The 19,552-nt window shown below is 43.2% G+C and overlaps 1 protein-coding gene across 4 annotated transcripts in view; it reads right to left on the bottom strand.

Annotated features, from left to right (window-relative positions):
• The window catches only part of fbxl17 (F-box and leucine rich repeat protein 17), a 322,953-nt gene that overhangs the window by 212,411 nt on the left and 90,990 nt on the right, over nt 1-19,552 (bottom strand). For all 4 annotated transcript variants that reach the window (XM_021606509.3, XM_090237947.1, XM_090237948.1 and 1 more), the window contains exon 7: nt 8,438-8,545. In XM_021606509.3, the coding sequence (XP_021462184.2) occupies nt 8,438-8,545 (108 nt within the window). The remainder of the gene's footprint in view (nt 1-8,437; nt 8,546-19,552) is intronic.

The raw sequence follows: 19,552 nt of genomic DNA, 5'->3' as shown, positions 1-19,552 counted from the left end.
GTGCTGCTAGGAGAAGAGGGGGAGGAGCAAACAGGCCGAGAACGGAGAGGAGAAAAAACGCAATGAAATCAAGACAGCAGTGGCAGCAGTACAAATAACTCACCCAAAGGGCTTTGCCTTCTCAAACACGGCAGAAAGCTAACACAATATGATGCCCTTAATAATTTAGACACTTACTTAGATGGCAAGTAAACTAGGGGCCATGTTAACGCATAATTCTGAGCTTTTTCACGCGGTAGAAAAAAAAAAGATAAAACACACAAGGAATATCTTGCTATGTTTTCTAAACACAGATCTAAAATGCTTCTTATTGTAATTTCTGCTTGGCATCAGACTAATTTTTCAGTTCAGCTTCAGTTGCACTTCTAAACTCGGATGAGATTTCACAAACAGGCATTCTATCAGCTGGCTACATTCTTTCTATGATAAGCCTAAACATGAATAATATGATGGCCATGCATCGTTTTTGAAAAAAAAGACCTTGCCGTTTCATTGTAAGCTCATTTACTTGTATGGTTGCCCGTCAAATAACGTCGCACTTCTGTTGACATCCAATGAAAATGAAGCTTATGTCGAATGTGTTGCACTCATGTATTTTCGGTGAAGTCCCTGATTACTCGATTGAAGCAAAAAAAAAAAAAACACTTGACTTTCAATATTAAACATGGACTCCTGTCAATACACAGCTGTATTCGTCTGCTCCCGCTTTTCCTGTTGCGCTATCTACAAACAAACAGGTGACTGGCTCAACTGCGCTGGGGAACTAAGTAGGCTTCGTAACGTAAAATAATGTGACAGGTGAAATAAGAACGCAATCTTCTTTGTCTCCTAACGCACTGCACAAGTTGACTGCAGGCATTGCCTGAAATGGCTACAAATTTTAAGATGTATTGAAAAACTTCAAAGAAATAGTTTCAACGGTATTGAAAAACCATCTCGTGGTTATTTCCAAATACCCCCGGTAGACCACCCAAGCCTACTACCTAGGAGAGATGTGTATACATTCTTACAAAATCAGACACTTTCTAGAGAAGCATAAAGACTGGGCTATCATCCAGCACCCCAAAACACCAGAACTGTTCCTGACGAGGAATCTAAATCAAGAACCTGTCACCAACAGTATCTTCCTTTTGTACCAGAACCTTGTTTCAACTGATGATTGTGACTCTTTGTATTTGAAAAGTAAATAAGAGATAGAAATAGAGAAGGTTCTCTCAGACCAAGAATGGGTGGCATTATGTACTGAGGTACTCACAGTGACAAATTCTAACTCTTGGAGAGAATTTATGCGGAAAGTGACTTCAAATTTTTTCAGAACCCCCAAACGTTACGTTAAAAAGTCCGGAATCACCGCCGCCAGTGACCACTGGAGGCAGTGTGGAGAACAAGAAGGTAACCACCATTATATATTCTGGTCCTGTCCAAAGTTGAGCAACTTCTGGGACTTGGTGTACAGGGACATCTGCCAAGTTTTTGAAGCAGAAATCCCACAGGATTGTAAGACCGCTGTATGAGGTGTTATATCTGCTGGTATCATTGGCAGGAAAAGTATTTATTTGTTACAAATTGGCTTCAACCCAGCGGTTGTCCAAAATCTAAAGAGATTTATGAAATGGAAAGGAAAACACATTCTTTAAGACTTCAGGGTGAAACATGTATTTATAAAATGGGTACCTATAGACTATAGAGAATACCCTTTTTCTGACACCCAACTAGAGTGAACCAAGCCCCCCCCAGCTTTTATCTACATTTTCTTCTCCTTTTTATATTACTGTCCTGTCTGTCTGTTACCCCTTGAAACTACTCTATTATAACTATTGCTGACAATACTGTCTTGTCCTCTTTTCCATTATTATTATTTATTTTTCTTTTGTCAAGTATAACTACTTATAGATAATTATATTAGTATGGTCTGTATTGTGGTACATGTATTGAATATGCACATTTTTTTTAAATGTTTGATTTATTTTTGTATTTTTGATTTTACTTTTATTTAACCAGGTAGGCTAGTTGAGAACAGGTTCTCATTTACAACTGTGACCTGGCCAAGATAAAGCATAACGGTGCGAAAAAAACAACAACACAGAGTTACACATAAACAAAGGTACAGTCAATAACACAAAAGAACACAAAAGAAAATACAGATTTTTCAATTTATGTACAGTGTGTGCAAATGTAGAAGAGTAGGGAGGTAAAGGCAATAAATAGGCCACAGAGGTGAAAATAATAATTACAATTTAGCATTAACACTGGAGTGATAGATGTGCAGATGATGTGCAAGTAGAGATACTGAGTAGAGCAAGACCAATGACAATAATACTTTTTTTTTTTTAAATAGCTTTTTACCCAATCAAAAGTCAAATTCAATTAGACCAGGCTCAAAATATTAAAATGTACAATTAAAACAATTGCCCTATATGAATATGAAGTATGGGGTCCACTAACCAATCAAGATTTCAATGCTTTTTAAAATTTTATTACAAACATCAAACTTAAATCCTTCATGCAGAATTCTGCAAAAGCATTCCTAGAGTACAGAGAAAAGCCCCAAATAGTGCATGCAGGGCCGAATTAGGCCAATATCCATTACTAATTAATATCAAAAATTGAGCCATCAAATTCTAACCACTTAAAAACAAGCGACCCCTACTCCTACCACTACAAAGCCCTGAAATGCAAAGAGATTAACAGAGAAAAGTCCCCTCATCCAGCAAGTCTTGAAAGCAAGTTCACAAATCACTACTAACCCAACAAAGCCTCAGGACAGCACTCGGACCCAACCAACCAACCAAAAAATATATATTTTACCTGTTGGGAAAGCATTACAAAATCTCAAAGTAAATGTAAATGCTATTTGGCCCTAAACACACAGTAGCAGACTCTGACCACTGTGATTGAAAGAAAGCTGAGAAAAAAATGGACAAATGTACAGACTCAGTCAGCATAGCCTTAACATTGAAAGGCCGCCAAAGCCAGACCTGGCTCTCGAGAGAAGACAGGTTTGTGTGTCCACTGCCCACAAAATGAGCTGGAAACTGAGCTTCACTTCCTAATCTCCTGGCAAATATTTCCCTCCGATTACAAGGACCCAAAAATCATTTGAAAACATCAAATATAGACAAGCTCCTGTATCCGTCAGGTGAAAATACCGCAGTGTGCAAAATGTGTGACCTGTTAAGGGTAACCAGTGGAGAACAAACACTAAAGTAAATAAAACCTAGGCCATATATTTATCTGTTTAGTTATTTATCTTACCATAATTCTACTTTTTGCACACACAGCACATGCTCTCGCAAACACTGGGCCCTAGTGGAGCCAGCTAGTTGTACCAGTAGTTTAATTAGTCTGAACCATTATATTTTATATTTTATTTCATGTAGCGACCGACGGCCTGTACAGGTCCGGAGAGAGAGCCTAAATTCTAGTCCCATTGATATGCCTAACGATCTGTAAATAGCTGATAGGAAGAGGTGAGACATGGAAATACCACACACACACAGACAGAGAGAGAGAGGGTCAGTTCCTCTCCAGTGCACTAAGCCAAATGACCAGGGCTTACCAGGACGTGACATCACTCAGTCACAAAGAGTCTGACCCCACTGACACTCAGAAGATACAGACACATAACACCATAGAGAGAGGTCTCATTCTGTACACCACTGACACCCAGAAGATACGGACACATAACACCACAGAGAGAGGTCTCATTCTGTACACCACAGATGCACACACACACTTATTAAGAAATAAACAACCACCCCAAACACATGACCCCTGCACCCACATACCACACAATACCTCCACCATCTCTCTCTCTCTCACACACACACACACACACACACACACACACCTCCAGGCTATAGAATACAAGTCAGTCAGTCTTAGTGCTGGGCAGAGCTTATTCCCATCTGATTCGAAGGCCACAGAAGATATGGAAAAGCTATTTAACCCTTAACTTAGCAGCCCCCCCCACACACACACACACACACCCTCACTCTGTACACCCCCGTCTTTTGTCGGTCCCCAGGTTGGAAGTCTTATCCAAAAAGGAAAGGATTATTATTCTTGAAGCACCACCAAAAATTATACATCCTCCATTTCTCCCTTCTCCACCCGATGGCTGTGAATAAAATGATTATTACTCTATAATTCCACACCCCTTCATCCCCTGTCTCCCTTCAGTCTTCTCCCCACCCGCCCCTCCTCGCCTCTCCCCCAGACCTGTGTGTGTTCTGGTCTTATCTCGGAGTGAGGGGTTGGCTCGCAGGGCTCAGAGGGCACACTGTGATTATGTATTTGTCTGTTCCAGTCAGGGAGAGGAGATAAGGGACCAGAGGCTTCCACCAACCCCAGAGAAGGTGAGTCCTACATCGGGTGCATGTGGCCTGCCTACCTGCCTGCCTCTTTCTGTGCATCACTATCACTATTTTTCTGCCTCTGTCTCCCTCTCTAAAAAAAAAAAAACACACACACACACACACACGTATATAATGTTTAAAAAATGAAAAATAAATTATTATAATGCTACTTAAAGTAAGCGTCAAAATTTGTCCATTGTTATCAGATAATCTCTTGGTAAATACCAGAATCAGGGTTGGGCTCAATTCAGAATCAAATGAAGAATACCTCCAATTTCAGTTCAATTCTTGAATTAAAGTAGTATATACAGGACACAGAATTGCAATTTGAATTTAAATTAAAGGAAAAAGTAATTAAATTCAGAGAAATTCAAATGCTTCTTCTATGCTATATTAGGTGTAGTCTATACAAATATATATCTTGTACACAAAACATGTCGTTATATACATGCGTATAAAATATTGTTGAAACAGCTGCTTTTCAGGACACTCTTAAAATGAACGATCAAGGGGGGAAAAAAACTTGTAGGCAAATATTCTAAGTCATTACATTTCATTCATCACTTAAATTTGATTCAAAATGGCGGAAATACTACATTTTCCAGAATGCATTAGTTTAACCCACAAGTTCACCCAAACAAATGAAATGGTTGGTGGAAATATAAGCACTAAGGTTAAAAGAGTATATGAACATTGTTTCCAGGGAAAAGTGATGTATTATTTGGTATCTGGAAGTGTGAGCTGTATGTTTCAAATGAAACTCATATTCGATGACTGAGTGGGATTTATTTGAATTGCACCGAATTCAATTCTACTCCTGCCACTTAAATTCAAATTCTACATCCTGTGGGGTGTGGCCAATTCAATTTGAATTTCAACTCATGAGTTGAATGGGAGTCAATTCCCAAACTCTGAACTGAGCCCAACCCTGACAAGAAAACCGTAAAATCTCCTCCTCACCAGCCCTTGCTCAGCGTAAATGTTATTTGACGGGCCAACTCATTTTAAAATAACTCGTCTTTCAAGTCTCAAATTAACACCAGAGACACAATGTCAAATAAAAAAAAGGACACATCCATTGCCGTTTCCAACATGGCTCCTTTCTGACATTCTAGAAACAGCCCATTTTGTTTGGTCTCTGGCCGCCACTCTCCTGAGAAGTCTCACACACACAAAGGCATTCCACACTCCACATTCTGCAGCGCTGGGGAGGCTGATGTGAGACTGATGTGATGTATGAGGGCATTGTGGAAAAGTGGAGCCCCATCACTGAGACATCTAAGGCAGGGGAGTGAAGGCTTTCTGGCCCTGAACAACACTCTTACGGAGTTTGATATGGACGACCTTGAGTTAATGACTTCCAAATGAGCGCCGTGCGTTTGACAGACAGAGAGGGATGTGTTGATGTACCATTAGCTCCATATACAGGGTTGGAGGGGTCAGTGTAATGGACGTCTGTCAGGGTGTTTTCTCCCCTCACTACTTTGATAATGAAACTGTTAGATGTGGGGAGGGGATGGCCTCAGCTGAGTCTCAGTTCGGCTTTCAAAGGAAGCGTGAAGCGGATCACAGGCTAGGCTACTAGGGGTCAGAGAGAGAGCGAGAGAGAGAGCTAGAGAGAGAGAGAGCTAGAGAGCTAGAGAGAGAGAGAGAGCTAGAGAGAGAGAGAGAGCTAGAGAGAGAGAGAGAGAGCTAGAGAGAGAGAGAGCTAGAGAGAGAGAGAGAACTAGAGAGAGAGAGAGATATAGAGAGAGAGCTAGAGAGAGAGAGAGAGCTAGAGAGAGAGAGCTAGAGAGAGAGCTAGAGAGAGAGCTAGAGAGAGAGAGAGCTAGAGAGAGAGAGAGAGAGAGAGCTAGAGAGAGAGAGCGAGAGAGAGAGCTAGAGAGAGAGAGAGAGAGAGAGGAGTAAAGGAAATCTCACACTGTCATTTTTCACCATGTTTAACTCCGATACTGTTGTTAATACTCACATGGGCATGCACGCACAGACACTTTACACACAGTCATGAAAACCAAAAAAAAAGGTCAAACTCCAGCTGGGTTGGTCCAACCACACACTTAGACCTCATTCATTCCGGTCCCACCTCTGTGGTCTGACCTTTGACCTTACTCAAGCGAGACCCCTCGACCCGAAAAAGAGGAACGATTCATCTGGGAGGTTAACGCACACAGACAAATGAAGGAAAACATTCATCTGGTGAAGGATCCACCAAGCAGACCAGAGAAGTAAAACGAGACGAGTGAGGCCACCGGCAAAGACGCACGAACGCACACAACCTGATCCCGTATCCATTACCATGCCTTGGGATGTGACAACCAACGTCAACATAACCATTAATACTGCCACAAGGCTTCGGTGATTAAGATGTGTCCCATTGTTGTGTGACAGATATTCTGCTGTGTGGTTGTATATCACAAAAAAACTATTAGTTCCCATGGCCCTAAAATGGATACAATTTAAGCATATTTTATTTAATTGCCTACAATTTAATTACTGCTACAAAACATTCTATTTTATTCTACACCCTGGTGGTGAGCTACTTGAAATGGCAGCTCACTTGATAAAAATACAAGTTTAATTGAATCCCGCTCGCAATGTCGTTTCTCAGAAGTGGCTACAAAGTCTAGCAAAGGTAAATTAATAGTAACCAATACAAGAGAAGTTAATAAAAGTAATGGATTTTTCCTGATAACTCAGGAGTGTTTGGAAGAACGTCACTGATATGAGCGAGCGTGACAGTAGACAAAATGAGCCAGGAGAGGAGAGAGGGGAGAGTCGGAGCGATGGCAGATGTCCTCGGGAGTAATCAGAAATGCAACGATTTCAAAACGGAAGAATATTTCCAATGGCTGCTGACCGAGACTGAATGAGGCGAGGAATCCAAGTCGAAACGCTGATAATTACCACCTCTGGTTAGTCAGAGAGAGAACGAGAGGGTGGACGGGGAGAGGGAGAGAGGGGGTTACTATGGTGCTGGTGTGAGACCAGGAAACTGAAGAGTAAGGTGTCAAACGCAGAAACACACACTGAACATATGCCATGGAACTAAGTCTTCTCTTGGTTTTACACAATTACCTCATGTTCTAATGAACAGTAACCTCCATGAACACACAGGGATAACTTTCACTTATCTAGCGTGGGTTCACTTCCCCCAATTACCTGCAGGTATGCTAATATGATAATGAATTGTTAGCATCATTATATTTCTCTGAAGCGGCGTGCCCAAGGTCAAAGCAAACAGCTCGGTTGATCGGCCAGACCGTGAAAAATAAATTAATCTGCTGTTTAATCTAATAATGAGGCAGAGCATCAGGCTTCTCCTCTCATTAACACAAGTGTAATTGCATTTGAGGAGGCACACACACCAACGTGCACACAGGCAAAGATCAATTCATTACAGGTGGAAAAGGGGAAATAGCAGTCCTGAAACAGAAAACACAAAAAAACACAGGATTACCTGATAATTGACATTCTGTGTGACTGTGTGTGTGACTGTGTGACTGTGTGACTGTGTGTGTGACTGTGTGACTGTGTGTGTGTGTGTGTGTGTGTGTGTGTAACTGTGTGTGTGTGTGTGACTGTGTGACTGTGTGTGTGTGACTGTGTGTGTGTGTGTGTGTGTGTGTGTGTGTGTGTGTGTGTGTGTGTGTGTGTGTGTGTGTGTGTGTGTGTGTGTGTGTGTGTGTGTGTGTGTGATATCTTTAACCACGAAGCCCTTCTCATTAGCATGGTAATAGTGAAACAGCAGGGTGTTGTATTAGGATTCGTCTCATTACACTTTCAGGAGATTTAAAGTTTACTTTGAAAGTTACAAAAACACTCAGACCTGTAGTTAAAGCGTATTTCAGGAAAGTTGCACACCTCAATAATAATAACTTTCATTTCTAAATATAAAAACTGCTTCTACAGAGTGCTTACTTTCCTTGGCATTCAGCTAATGTATGTACTTATTCCACCTTAATTTAACCAGGTGTTCACAGCCTGCTTGACACTTGGAAAACCTGATTTCCACACCGTAGCTTGCATTCATTCACCCGCACACACAGGTAAACGTTGGCCATTTTATGAAGCCTACTCACCCCAGTAAGATGGATGACTCCCAGTGATGTCACAGAACAGCCCATGAAGCCCACAAACTGCAGCTCAGGACAGTGCTCGGCAAACGCCCTCACCGACTTATCAGTTACCTGACAGAGGAGAGGGGGAGGGGAAGGGTTAACATTTCAACGTGTTGGAGCTTTTTCAAAGAGAAAGTCGACCAAAACATGTGGAAGCATTTGGAGTTACCCTCGCGCACCAGCTGTGTGTCTGACAACACTAATATCGGTGTGCCTAGAAGCCTGACACAAATAGTTAGTACTGTATCTAGTAAGTATTTCTCTCTCTGCTTTTTTCAACAGAAACATACATTTTTTTATAATTAATTTGGAGGTCAAAACCTGGTGTCCTGGTCTTTTGTGTGTGATTAGCTCCATTCTATATTTAATGCCCATCAGATATTCTGTCACTGCACTCTCCCTATCACGGTGTCAACATCCATCCTTTGAAGTTGACTTGATTTGCTGGAAGAGAGAGGAGAGGGAACGAAGGAGGGAGTAAAAAGGAAAAAAGGGGTAGCGGTTGAAGGACTGGGACAGGCAGTTGGTCCGGGGGAGTAGAGCTGTGATGGGTTAGTCCGTCTCCATTCTCCACCGAGGGAGGAAACGCAAAACAGCTCGTTATGGATTGATGATCAATACACCGGGAGAACATTGTCCCCGGTCCATCTCACGATATCAATATGGATTCCACACAAATTCTTCAGAGAGCGGCATTGATGAAAATGAGATCATTTTTTTCCACTTTGCTTAAGCAGGGGTGTATCTGCTCTCTGAAAGATGGGAATGATAGCTTGCATTCATTCACCCGCACACACGGGTAAACGTTGGGCATTTTATGAAGTTGCATGCTAATGTATACCAAACACAGAGTGGAGAGGGGGGGGGGGGGGGGTCAAGAAGAGTGAGAGAGAGAGAGAAAGAGAGATTACTGTCCGTTTCTCCACTGATATCAAACTGAGAACACACAAAGAAAATAAACAACAAAAAACAGCTCACAGTATTCAGTTGGCTTGTCGACTCTCCCTGTTGCTCTCTCATTTAAACCCCAAAACACACAACATTTTGGTCAATATAAAGATGAAAGAAGAGAACACTAGGGTGAAACAGGGGATAAAAGGGAGGCTAGGAAGAGAAACCGTATCGCTCCAGTAGGTCCTGCATGAACTCCACAGAGACCGAAGAAAGAAGAGGGGAGGCGGAGGCGCGGGACTGCAGACCTCCAGATCCATATTATCCCACACTAGGTTGCAAGACAAACTAAAGTATACAGCAAAGGCTGAGCTAGAGCAGTGCCATGGAAACAACGTGAGTGTTTGGTTCTTACTATCCTTGTGGGGACCAGAGGTCCTTGCCAGTCCCCACAAGAGAAAATTATATTTTAGGGGTCATGTTAAGGGTTAAGGTTAGAATTAGGGTTAGGTTTTGTGGTTAAGGAAAATGGGATTTTCAATGGGAATCAATTGTTTGGTCCCCAGAAAGATAGTAAAACAAACGTGTGTGTGTGTGTGTGTGTGTGTGTGTGTGTGTGTGTGTGTGTGTGTTTTGGGGTTTAGCCCTGGTTGAGCGCTTCTCAGATTACATATAGTGCTGACATTGCTAATAACACAAAATACCAATATCCTTGTTCATTTAATAAAGCCAGACATGCCCTTTGAAACGGGATGTTTTCCATATAAATCAACGAGCTGCTTTGATGTTTATGAGAGAGCATTACGAGGAGGGAAAACGTGAGAGGAGGAACCCATGGGGTTCTGGTATACTGTTCTACAAAAGACTACACACACACACACATCACACACAAACACACAAAGTCAACACACATACACGTTCCCAGCTTCCCCACTGTGTTCACACTGAAAAGATGCATCATTTCAGAGACTATTGTGATGCCCCCCATGAATCATGTTCATAATGAAAGATAAAAGAATATGCACATCATTCCCACTGTCCCAGATGAGACGGGGTTTGGACTGGCCACTGAGCCTGGCAAACAGCCTTAGTGTCAGATCTGAATGCGAAATCGGTCATTTGTCCAGCATGCCGTTACCAGCTGGGTTGTAAAATCTTGGAAAAACAAAACCTCCCCGTTTCAGTAGGTTTGAATAAACGTTGTCGCCCTACTGAACATGATCCGGAAGGTGGCCTTGCAGGAACACTGGTCGTCTTTACTACACCGGGGTCAACATCAGTTTAAACGGCTATAGGTGGGAAGCAAATGAAGATTACGGTCTGAGAGAATCTCATCTGTGAAACCGGTGACACACACACACAATTTTGCAAACGCACACAAACACTGAAACCTCTCAAAACACACCCTTTTCTCTTAGAAACAAACACGCCATTTAAACATGTTTTGTTGCAGCACACGGTACGCGCAAAATGTGTTTTTTTTCCCGGCTTGCGTATCTGAACCGCTAGGCTACCTGCCGCCCGTTTCAAAGCAAGACTCTTTCTAATCACATCCGATATGATCAAAGCAAACAGACACACATACTGCTATTGACCTCTGTGTTGAACAACTGCTGATCAGAGACTCTCCCATGTTGAATCAGTCTGATTCTGACGTCTCTTAAACATCATGCGATGCAGCTATGTCAAAGGGGGTCCACCTCAGACTGTCCTGTCTGCTTGATCCTAGTCTGTCTGGTTCTCTATCCAGAAACAACATTGATTGGCCAGCGTGTCCCCTCACCTAGTTCCCAGGTCTAAATCCGTCTTAATTAGAGAAAGCGAGAAAAACATTTCTCCTCTCTCCTCCCCCTCTCTTACACTCCGGTCTTTAGGCCAAAGACTCGGGTCGCATTTTCCATACCTTCGTCCCATTTTTCTCTCCGTCGTCTTTTTGTTATCTTAAAGGTTATCAGGGCGAGGGAGAGAAAGATGGAACACCAAGGAGAGCGAGAGACAGAGAGGAGGAGGAGCAGAGAGGAGGCTCATCAGTCTCTGCTTTGCTCAGCCAGCAGACCATCCATTACTCCTGCTCAGACTGAAGTTGGCTACACATGATTGTCTTGCCTCAACAAAGTCCTCAAATGAAGCCAAATGTAAAAGCTATATTCATATCTCATCTATTTTTTTTATAGAAACGCTCCCACAGATGAAAAGGACAAACAGCTCATAGAAATCCATTCCAAAGCAATGATCTGAACGGAAGTCGGAGTTGGCCAGTGATACACTATATATACACAAAATGTATGTGGACACCCCTTCAAATTAGTGTATTTGGCTATTTCAGCCACAACAGTTGCTGACAGGTGTATCAAATTGAGCACACCGCCACGCAATCTCCATAGAGAAACAATGGCAGTATAATGGCCTTACTGAAGAGCTCAGTGACCATCACAGGGATGCCACCTTTCCAACAAGTCAGTTGGTCAAATTTCTCTGCCCTGCTAGAGCTGCCCCGGTCAACTATAAGTGCTGTTATTGTGAAGTGGAAATGTCTAGGAGCACCAACAGGTCAGCCGTAAAGTGGTAGGCCACACGAGCTCAAAAAATGGGACCGTGCGTAAAAATCGCCTGTCCTCCGTTGCAACACCCACTACCAAGGCCTCTGGAAGCAACGTCAGCACAAGAACTGTTCCTTGGGAGCTTCATGAAATGGGTTTCAATAGTTGCGCAGCCGCAAACAAGCCTAGAATCACCATGCGCAATGCCAAGTGTCGGCTGGATGGAGTGGCGTAAAGCTCGCCGCCATTGGACTCTGGAGCAGTGGAAGCGCCTTCTCTGGAGTGATGAATCACACTTCACCATCTGGCAGTCCGATGGACGAATCTGGGTTTGGCAAATGCCAGTGGAACGCTACCTGCCCCAATGCATAGTGCCAACTGTAAAGTTTGGTGGAGGAGGAATAATGGTCTGGGGCTGTTTTTCATGGTTCGGACTAGGCCCCTTAGTTCCAGTGAAGGGAAATCGTAAAGCTACAACATACAACAAAATTCTAGACACTTCTGTGCTTCTAACTTTTTGGCAACAGTTTGTGGAAGGCCATTTCCTGTTCCAGCATGACAATGCCCCTGTGCACAAAGCGAGGTCCATACAAAAATGGTTTGTCGAGATCGGGGTGGAAAAACTTGACTGATCTGCACAGAGCCCTGACCTCAACCCCATCAAACACCTTTGGGGTGAATTGGAACTCAGACCGCGAGCCAGGTCTAATCGCCCAATATCAGTGTCCAATCTCACGAATGCCTGTGGCTGAATTGGAGCCCCCGCAGCAAAGTCCCCGCAGCAATGTTCCAAAATCTAGTGGAAAGCCTTCCCAGAAGAGTGGAGGCTGTTATAGCAGCAAAGGGGGGGGACCAACTCCATATTAATGCCAATGATCTTGGAATGAGATGTTCGACAAGCAGGTATCCACATACTTTTGGTAATGTAGTGTACGTTGCAATCCATTTGAAATAGAATATAATCAAAGATATAAATATAATAATATAGTTCTGTGCTCCATACGCGGGAATGAAAGAGACAAATTTAGGTTTTTCCTACTATGCGTTTTCAGATCGGTGCAGATGAGGAAGAGGTGATCAGTTTAGACTATTGAGATGCACCTAAAGTCTTTTTCGGTATTTTTCGATAGGAAAGTACTCTGCATCCAGCCGGGACATGATTTGAACAGCTGGCATATGAAGCAGGTTGGCCAGAAAGCAAACCTTCACTCTGCCAATAGACCATCAGGAAACCATTTTCAGTTTGAATACCAACAGAATCAAAACCAACATACTGACATGATTCCTAAATGACTGCCGTCTGGACCAAGGCAAACAAATCATGGACTGGCCATATTCAAACTGTCTATCAGACCTGTGTGTGTGTTAACTCAGAGGGTGAGAGGAGAGACAGAGAGAGGAGAATCCTATCCCAGCACAGCGTTACAGGGCAGGATGGGCACGGTTTCAGACGAACTGTACCGTCCATTGAAGTGGTGTGTGTATGTGTGCGTGCAAAACACTAGGGAACAGTATCTCTGCACCCTTCACTCATTCCTCAGACTCTCGCTCGGGTCTTGATTTAAAAAGATGAAAAGAGGAGTGCCTAGCTCACAGAGGTCTGAAAGCCTTTTCGGAGGGGATCTGGTTTTTAATGGTCTCATTCAGAGTCTGAAGGGTTCAGTTTTGGTCCCTGAGCTAGGTTTGGGAAGGAGGTTGCCATTTAGCCATCTGCAGGGGGTGTCGTTGAGAAAATGCTGGGGTAGCAGACTTCTAGTCTAAAGTGGGTATTTAAAAACCTGTCGATGGCAGCTCACACGGAGCCTCATGAAGTATTGAACAGGTGCTCCGGCATTATCCGCATGCACGCACACCGAATCCGGTCGTGCGCGCATGTGTCAGTCCTTTAAAAAGTCAAAGAATGCGACCGCTTCTCTTCTCCCACCGTTGCCTGTCAGAAACCCCAACTAAACCCACGGAACAAGAGCGGGAAAACCCGCTACAGTCGAACCAATTGAAACCCAGCCGGTCGACACCGGTCCATTTATTAAGAGGGTTTTATTAAAGCACTCCAAGCAGCTTCAGGCCTTCCCGATAACGCTCGTAAATCTGACACAGAAGCGGAATGTTGAAGCGGGATGATTCTCATCAAAGCTATTTTGTCCAGGGCAATCATTTCAACTCAAACACTCTCCCAGGATGGATATCTCCTTGTTTATAGTGGTGATGATGGCTTCATAAAGAAGCAGTAAACACACAGAATAGAACGCACGTGGACACTTAGCATTGATTTGAAAAGACTGAGGTGGCGAAAAGGTAAACACTTCCCTATTGTCAGTAAATAGAGCCAATGCAAGCTAGGTCCAACGTAAACGATCTACAATACAGTAATACAACACACACACACAGTATGCCACATGATTTCGCACATAGCCTACAGTATAGATTTAAATTGCATCTTAGTTTTTTTGTAAACACTTGTGGAACCCAATAGGCTACATTTTGTTGAATATATGAACATAGTTTAGCCAGCACACACAGCTCCTGATGAACTGTGAAGTTGGTTTGCTGACATTGGCCTGTCTAGAGTATTGCCCTCCGTCACTCAAACACAACTTCATCCCAACACTGAACTTTACAACGCTGGTAGAACTCTTTGTTTACTGTTCAAATGTTTCAAACTTCAACTGCCACTTGAGCTCTGCTAACCCCTCTCAGGGAGGCCTAGGTGTGAACCACACTAAACGTCACAACATGTCTGTGTGTGTCTCTCTCAGAAAAACGGCGGGGTCCCCTGTGTGGGTGCTCTGACAGGCCACCTAGCAACCCCTCATCTACCCAGCAAGGAAATCTTTCCCTGTTGTTGGCTGTGTGTGTGTGTGTGTGTGTGTGTGTGTGTGTGTGTGTGTGTGTGTGTGTGTGACCTGCCAATGTGGGTAGCTGTACGTGATGACACAACTAATCCTCTGACCACTTGACTATCCATGATGCCCCACTGTGGGCTGGTGGCGTTCAAGGGCCTTGGAAATAAACACGGCCCTCGTGTTTACCCCTCTTTCTCCTCTTCCTCTCTTTCCCTCTCCATGACTGTTATTTCTCTACTGTTTCAAGATTCTTTGTTTCCCTTCTCTGTACTGTTGTATGTCTCTCTTGTCCGTCTCCGTCCACGAAGGTAACTAAATTTAAGAGGCGGCAGAGCAGGTGGAGAAGGATGGCTGGTATTGTGTTGTGTTGTAAACAGACCAGGGGGACCCCAGGCCCTGTCTGACAGAAAGGTCACACCTTTCACACATCAGGAACAAACACAAACAGTTCACTGAAGAGGCAACAGAGCGGAGCGAACTTTGCTTTGAGCACTTTGACTCACCCACAGTTTGCTACTGGCACTTCTTTAACTGGATCCCAGTGAACCCATAAAGGACTTTAGTGTCAGTGAAACCTGAGTAACAACAGAAAAAGTAAGCTAGACCCTCGTTTGAAAAAAAACTGTGGGAGTTATTTCTCGACATCAATTTACGGCATAAAAATGTGGATCCTTCTATCATATCAAAAATGAAGGCAGGGTTGGGAGCACGAAGGCCTTTCACAACTGTCTAGAAAAGTTGAAATTCAGCCCAAGATCAATATTTCAACTTTACACCCTAGTCAATTTCCAAACGTAAAAAATCTATAAAGATAGCTTCCCCATCTCTCCCTCTTACACACTGGAGATCAACTACCGTCCACTTTGGAACATTGACTCTGGACATAAAGACAGCTTCTTACACTGTAGCTGGGAACAAAGTCACACAGAGGGAGATCTGACAATAGACTATTCTCTCACACACACATACACACACACTCCCATCTCCCGCTATCAATGTCAACAACCCTGATGCTACCAGCGTTAGCTAGAATCTGCATGGGCGATCATCGCTACGGCGATTGATCCCATGATTCCCTGTGGAGCGTGAATCACAAAGCAAAAATTGCCTGTCATTCTCATGATGCCCTCAGCACTTAATTTCCTAGGAGAGTGTGTGTGTGCATGTGTACTGTAAGTGTGCGGGAGTGTTCGTTAGAGACACAGCGCGCACGCACACACACACACACACACACACACACACGGCTTAGAGATGAGTATGAACAGTTCTTGTAGGCCTATTCCCTGAGGATCAATAGTGCTTTGTAAAGTGTCAAACAGAGGGATATCAAACGCTACTTTGGAGGAAAACCAGCCATTGTATCCCTCATCACAAAGCAGGCTATCATTTCACCTCACTGGAGAGAAGCACAATCAATGGTGTGCTGGAGTTACCCTGCATAGACATCCATTGAAATCCATGACATCTTTACCATCCAACTGCATAAAATGGCCACGACCAGCCCTCACCTCTCCATTGTAGTCTACTGTGATGTGCAGTGGATTGTCTGGTGAGTGTTCTTGCACAAAAGCTCAGGTGTGCATCAGCGGGTGGCTGCTATAAATTGGCGGCGCATGGACTAAGGAGTGATCAGTCCCAATTGACATTATTCACGTTGCGTGTTTGAATGCATTATATTTCCGACCCTCGAAGCTATTTACCCTGCGCCAACCAACGCATGTTTAACATGGAGGGTTGAGTTGAAGAGGATTCACTGATCCTAGGTCTGACTTTTATAAATAGACCACATATAGAAGCTTCCCAATGTCAAAGTATAGTCCTCGCTAAACCTCTATATTGGATTGTTCTGTTGACAAGCCTTCCGAATTCCCTCCTCCTATCCACATGAATAGTATGTGCGTGTGTACTTTACGAGCCTTCAGAGAGAGAGCGCCACCTCCATTCTCGGTCGACATGAGCAGTGTTTATGGACAAAGAGCTGGCTCGAACACAGAGCTCTTTAACAACCAAGGGGAGATCAAGCTGAAAGAGTTGACTTCTCAGTCGGCAGAGACAAGCCTCCTGTTACTCCAACGTTGTATTTCTTTGAGAGGATATTGATCGTGTTTGTGTTGATTAGAAAGGCAGGTCTTTGATGTTCATCTTGGAACTATTACAGGTCTGGGTAACTCTAGACACTGCTAAGACTCTGGATAGCACAGTTAAGCTTTGGGGGGGGAAAGCGTAAACCGATGGAAAATGATGCCACGGCCCATGAAAAACCCATTTAATCTTGGTGTGTGGGTGTGTTTCCCCTTTATCATCTACATAAAAAGACAGTCAGTCGAAACATCTAACTTTTATGTTTCCAACACACAAAATAGTGAAACCTTCCAAATACAATGTTTATATATATACATAAACTACTGGTCAAAAGTTTGGGGTCACTTAGAAATGTCCTTGTTTTTGAAAGAAAAATAAATAAATTGTCCATTAAAATAACATCCAATTGATCAGAAATACAGTGTAGACATTGTTAATGTTGTAAATTAATGTTGTAGCTGGAAAAGGCTGATATTTAATGGAATATCTACATAGGCGTACAGAGGCCCATTATCAGCAACCATCACTCCTGTGTTCCAATGGCACATTGTGTTAGCTAATCCAAGTCAAATCAAATCACATTTTATTGGTCACATACACATGGTTAGCAGATGTTAATGCGAATGTAGCGAAATGCTTGTGCTTCTAGTTCCGACAGTGCAGTAATATCTAACAAGTAATCTAACAATTTCACAACAACTACCTTATACACACATCTAAAGGGGTGAATTAGAATATGTACATATAAATATATGGATGAGTGATGGCCGTGCGGCATAGGAAAGATGTAGTAGATGGTATAGAGTACAGTATATACATATGATATTTTTTTTTTTTTTTTTTTTTTTTAATTTAACCTTTATTTAACCAGGTAGGCTAGTTGAGAACAAGTTCTCATTTGCAACTGCGACCTGGCCAAGATAAAGCATAGCAATTCGACACATACAACAACACAGAGTTACACATGGAATAAACAAAACATAGTCAATAATACAGTAGAACAAAAGAAAACAAAAAGTCTATATACAGTGAGTGCAAATGAGGTAAGATAATGTATGGGTAGGGTATGTAAACATTAAATAAAGTGGCATTGTTTAAAGTGACTAGTGATACATTTATTATATCCAATTTTTTGTAATTAAAGTGGCTAGATATTTGAGACAGTATGTTGGCAGCAGCAACTCAATGTTAGTGACGGCTGTTGAACAGTCTGATGGCCTTGAGATTGAAAAAGAGCTTCTATCTCTCTGTCCCAGCTTTGATGCACCTGTACTGACCTCGTCTTCTGGATGATAGCGGGGTGAACAGGCAGTGGCCCGGGTGCTGGATGTCCTTGATGATCTTTTTGGGTCGCGGTCAGTACAGGTGCATCAAAGGCTAATTGATCATTAGAAAACCCTTTAGCAGATATGTTAGCACAGCTGAAAACCGATGTGCTCATTAAAGAAGCAATAAAACTGGTCTTCTTCAGACATGTTGAGTATCTCATCAGTATCAGCATTTGTGGGTCAAAATGGCCAGAAACAAACATCTTTCTTCTGAAACCCGTCAGTCTATTCTTGTTCTGAGAAATTAAGGCTATTCCATGCGAGAAATTGCCAAGAGTTCCTCTGTCCAGTGTCTGTGTTCTTTTGCCCATCTTAATATTTTCTTTTACTTGGCCAGTCTGAGATATGGCTTTTTCTTTGCAACTCTGCCTAGAAGGCCAGTATCCCGGAGTCGCCTGTTCACTGTTGATGTTGAGACTGGTGTTTTGCGGGTACTATTTAATAAAGCTGCCAGTTGAGGACTTGAGAGGCGTCTGTTTCTCAAACTAGACACTCTAATGTACTTGTCCTCTTGCTCAGTTGTGAAACGGGGCCTCCCACTACTCTTTATATTCTGGTTAGGGCCAGTTTGTACTGTATTGTGAAAAATATATAATATCAGATTTACATAAGTATTCAGACACTTTACTCAATACTTTGTTTAAGCACCTTTGGTAGCAATTATAGTCTCGAGTATTTTGGGGGTATGACGCTACAAGCTTGGCACACCTGTATTTGGAGAGTTTCTCCCATTCTTCTCTGCAGATCCTCTCAAGCTGTCAGGCTGGATGGGGAGTGTCATTGCACAGCTATTTTCAGGTCTTCCAGAGATTGGGTTCAAGTCCAGGCTCTGGCTGGGCCACTCAATGACATTCAAAGACTTGTCCCGAAGCCCCTCCTGTGTTGTCTTGGCTGTGGGCTTAGGGTCATTGTCCCGTTGAAAGGTGAAATTCACCCCAGTCAGAGTGCTCTGGAGCAGGATTTCATCAAGGATCTCTCTGTGATTTGCACCATTCATCTTTCCCTCAATCCTGACTAGTCTCCCAGTCCCTGCCTCTGGAAAAACATCCCCTCAGCATGATGCTGCTACCTCCATGCTTCACCGTAGAGATGGTGTCAGGTTTCCTCCAGACGTGACTCTTGGTATTCAGGCTAAAGAGTTCAATCTTGGTTTCATCAAACCAAGGAATCTTGTTTCTCATGGTCTGAGAGTCTATAGGTGCCTTTTGGCAAACTCGAAGCAGGCCATCATGAGCCTTTTACTGAGGAGTGGATTCCATCTGGCCACTCTACCATAAAATACCTGATCGGTGGAGTGCTGCATAGATGGCTGTCCTTATGGAAAGTTCTCCCATCTCCACAGAGGAACTGTGAAGCTCTGTCAGATTGAGGGGGGGGGGGGGGGGGGGCAGC

This window comes from Oncorhynchus mykiss, chromosome 6, assembly GCF_057628025.1.
Source record: "Oncorhynchus mykiss isolate SJ-2025 chromosome 6, ASM5762802v1, whole genome shotgun sequence".
NCBI lineage: Eukaryota > Metazoa > Chordata > Actinopteri > Salmoniformes > Salmonidae > Oncorhynchus > Oncorhynchus mykiss.
Note: the sequence above shows the minus strand (reverse complement) of the source record. Positions and strands in the feature narration are given on the sequence as shown.